Source organism: Euleptes europaea, chromosome 12 (assembly GCF_029931775.1).
Source record: "Euleptes europaea isolate rEulEur1 chromosome 12, rEulEur1.hap1, whole genome shotgun sequence".
Lineage (NCBI taxonomy): Eukaryota > Metazoa > Chordata > Lepidosauria > Squamata > Sphaerodactylidae > Euleptes > Euleptes europaea.
The window spans coordinates 3,895,523-3,899,689 of NC_079323.1; the positions used below are offsets into that span (position 1 = coordinate 3,895,523).

Sequence of the window (4,167 nt, forward strand, 5' to 3'; positions counted from 1 at the left end):
AGAAGCCATCCTCAGGACCGCTGTGAATAAATCTTCACAATGCAAAAGACAGAGCAATGTACTAGCAGCCTGCTATTTACACAGTAATGTTCTCCATTATTGAGGGAAGGGATGTGAATCAGTGGTAGAGTCTCTGCTTGGCATGCAGAAGGTCCCAGGTTCAATCCCAGCATCTCCAAATGAAAGGGCCAGGAAGGAGGGGATGTGAAAGACCTCAGCCTGAGATCCCAGAGAGCCATGGAAAGGGGCTCAGTGGTAGAGCATCTGCTTGGCAGGTAGAAGGTCCCAGGTTCAATCCCCAGATCTCCAGTTAAAAGGACCAGGCAGTAAGTGGTGTGAAAGACCCCTGCCTGAGACCCTGTAGAGCAGCTGCCAGTCTGAATAGACAATACTGACTATAATAGATCAGCAATCTGACTCAGGTTCGTTTAGAGAGTGGCTGTGGCTCGGTGGGAAAGCCTTTGCTTTGCATGCAGAAGGTCCCAGGTTCAATCCCTGGCATCTCCAGTTAAAAAGACCAGGCAGTTGGTGATGTGAAAGACCTCAGCCTGAGACCCTGGAGAACCATGGGGAGGGGCTTTGGCTCAGAGGCAGAGCATCTGCTTGGCATGCAGAAGGTCTCAGGTTCAATCCCTGGCATCTCCAGTTAAAAGGATCAGGTAGTAGGTGATGTGAGAGTCCTCCACCTGAGACCCTGGAGAGCTGCTGCCCGTCTGTGTAGACAATACTGACTTCGATAGACTGATGGTCTGATTCAGCTCAAGGCAGCTTTGTGTGTCCACCTCAGCAAGGACAAGCAAAGAGCCTTGCGGCTGGGGGTCTCTCCCAAACAGCTGGGCAACACAAGACCCACAGGGACCCACCACCCCAGTCCCACCTTCGCCCGACGGCACCCTCGTTTCAACACTCCCACAAACACCAGCTCTCTTCAGGAGTCGTGTTTCCATTTCGAACTGACTTTATCCAGCAAGTGCCGGGTGCTTTCCCGGAACTTGCGCTGGGTGAAGTAGAATAGGATGGGGTCCAGGACGCTGTTCATGCTCGCGAAAGGCCGGGTGCACTTGTAGGTGATGGCGAAAGACTGGAGGGTGCCACAGGGCACCCCCTGCAAGGAGCGGACAATCAGGTAGATGGTCTTGGTGAGGTGGAAGGGGAAGAAGCTGATGGCGAAGACCAGGACGACGATTATGATCATCCGCACGGCCTTGTCTTTCTTCTTGCGGACTGCCAAGCCGATCAGCTCATCCTTCTGGCAGAGGATCCGGGCCATGCAGCAGTAGCACCCCACCACGAGGACGAAAGGGATCAAGAACCCCGTGACCGTCAGGGTGATGCCATACGGGAAGTAGCTGGCGGAACGGTCCGGAGGGCTGAGGTCATAGCACACGGTACGGTTCCTTTGGACGCCGGTGGAGGCGTAGACGAACGTGGGCAGGCACTGCGCGACGACCAGGAGCCACACGACCCCGCACACCATCCAGGTGAAGCCTTTGCCCCTCTTCTTGTGCCAGGTGGAGAGCGGGTGGCAGATGCCCAGGTAGCGCTGGACGCTGATGCAGGTGAGGAAGAGGATGCTACCATGCAAGTTGGTGTAGAACTGGAAGCGCACGAAGCGGCAGGTGAAGTCCCCGAAGGGCCAGTAGTCTTTCTGGGTGTAGTTGTAGATAAGCAGCGGCAGGGAGCAGACGTAGAGTAAGTCGGCCATCGCCAGGTTCAGCATGTAGATCATGGAGCGGGTCAGCACCTTCCGTGACAGCCAGACCTGAACGATCACGACAGCGTTCAAGGGCAGCCCCACCACAAAGACCACGGAGTAGACCAGTGGCAGCAGGATCTGCTTGAATTCCTCGTGGAAAGTGCAAGAGTTCTTCCCGCCGGTGGAGGTGGTCAAGTTCTCCATCCCTGGACTACCGGGTTCTCCTTGCATTCAGCTCAAAGCCAAGGTTTTTCTCTGGCCAAGTGGGACCTGCAGGCGAGACATAATGGAGAGCAGTTTAGATCCATTCGTTTTATTTCACACACACACACACACACACACACACACACAGAGTTTTCTTTTTCCCCCTTTAAAAAATATTTTATTTAGTTTATATTAGGGATTCAGAAGGAAAAAAAGGGATGGGTAAGCATGAAAGGGTATCCGTCTGAAGATAGAAAAGAAAAACAACGTACACACTTCGTCTTAAAAGACTGATCGAACAGACTACATTGTGACTTTTGTAACTTTTATGTTAGCTATTATCCAGGCAAAAATGTAAGTGCATTCCTAGGTATTTTATAACTATCCAACCAATTGGTTCTTGTAGGTTATCCGGGCTGTGTAACCGTGGTCTTGGTATTTTCTTTCCTGACGTTTCGCCAGCAGCTGTGGCCGGCATCTTCAGAGGAGTAACACCAACCAATTTTCTAGTCTACACTGAGAAGCTACCTCGTAATTATATAACATTTAATTTTTAATGTTATTTTGATTAACCTTCAGCCTCAACATATCTATAGAACAGTTTCCTTTATCATTATATTGCTCATAAGTCACTTCACGGGTTATGTTCATCGCATGGGTCATTTTGGCCATGACTGCATACTCCATTAGTTTGTCCTTCCATTCCTCCGCATCTGGGAGGGATGATTGTTTCCCACACAAAGTTTTCTTATACTGCATCAGACCATCAATTTATTTATTCACGTAAAACACTTATTAGCTGCCTTTCTTCCCTATGGAGCTGGAGGCAGTTTTCAACAGAGATAATGGCCCCAGTGTACTTTTCGAAAGAAGCTCGCTACGGTAAACAGGTCAACTAGAAAACTTCACCACCAGGGTGCCAGGAATCTGGATGAGATCACCTTTGTGTTTGTGTAAGTAGATGTGTGTGTGTATTTCTACAGTTACTGGACTCTTGTGATCTCGCTCGTCTTCCAGCTTCTGCTAATTTTGTTAAAACAAGTCTCTTGTTATAATTTTCCCTTGCCACTAGGCGGCACCACCACAACGTGTAAGGAGCTAGAAGCCGCCTGCCGTTCATCCCGGTTCCAAAGAAACACCAGGCAGAAAAAGGAGTGATAGACGGCATGCCTTTAATGCAGTCCGCGTTACATCTTCCTCACAGCCCTGCTTGTGAGTTATGTGTAGCTTAGAAGCCTGTGCACCTCTGCAGCTATTTTATTTATTTATTTTACTCACACACGAAGTTGCCTTATACTGAACCAGACCCTTGATCCATCAAAGTCAGTATTGCCTACTCAGACCAGCAGCAGCTCTTCAGGGTCTCAGGCTGAGGTCTTTCACATCACCTACTTGCCTAGACCCTTTAACTGGAGATGCCAGGGACTGAACCTGGGACCTTCTGCATGCCAAGCAGATGCTCTACCACTGAGCCATGGCACCTCCTTATAGCTCTCCAGGGTCTCAGGCGGAGGTCTTCCACATCACCTACTCGCCTGGTTCCTTTAACTGGAGCTGCCGGGGATTGAACCTGGGACCTTCTGCATGCCAAGCAAGCAAGACTGAATGACCTTCAATTTGTACCCCTGCCCTTTCCGAACCTAAGCTGGGCTCAGAGCGGCTTCCAACATTATCTTCCAGTGTAACTAAAACATGCATTTAAAACACACACAGGAAGGGAGCCAGCGTGGTGTAGTGGTCAAGAGCGGTGGTTTGGTGGACTCTGATCTGGAGAACCGGGTTTGACTCCCCACTCCTCCACATGAGCGGCAGTCGCTAATTTGGTGAATTGGATTTGTTTCTCCACTCCTACACATGAAGCCAGCTGGGTGACCTTGGGCTAGTCACAGCTCTCTTAGCCCCACCTACCTCACAGCGTGTCTGTTGTGGGGAGGGGAAGTGATTGTAAGCCGATTTGAGTCTCCTGTAAGTGGTAGAGAAAATAGGCATATAAAAACCAACTCTTCTTCTTCAACTCTTCTTCTTTCACTGGGTCTTTCTCAAAAGGTATTCCTGGCTTTTGTGCTTCAATTCGGCTTTGGACCAGCGTGGTTCCCTGGGACCTCCAAAAAAACCGATGTCCTTTCAAAGGCTTTCAAGACTGACGTGACGTTAACTTCAGTTCTCTCTGATCATGCCCGTGCACTGCTGCGTCAGCTTTTTTCATGAAGTCCAGCAAACAATCCTCTCTGTTTAATTACTTTGATTCTTTTACACTGCCTTTTGTC

General features: G+C 49.7%; 1 protein-coding gene across 1 annotated transcript; it reads right to left on the bottom strand.

Moving 5' to 3' along the window:
• Positions 1–928: 928 nt before the first annotated feature.
• Positions 929–1,900, bottom strand: P2RY6 (pyrimidinergic receptor P2Y6). The gene has a single exon (XM_056858612.1). The coding sequence runs from the start codon at positions 1,898–1,900 to the stop codon at positions 929–931; it is 972 nt and encodes a 323-aa protein (XP_056714590.1).
• Positions 1,901–4,167: the final 2,267 nt, after the last annotated feature.

Bases quoted from the DNA above. Each gene is read 5' to 3' on its own strand.
- P2RY6 (XM_056858612.1), bottom strand. From the start codon at position 1,900: ATGGAGAACTTGACCACCTCCACCGGCGGGAAGAACTCTTGCACTTTC.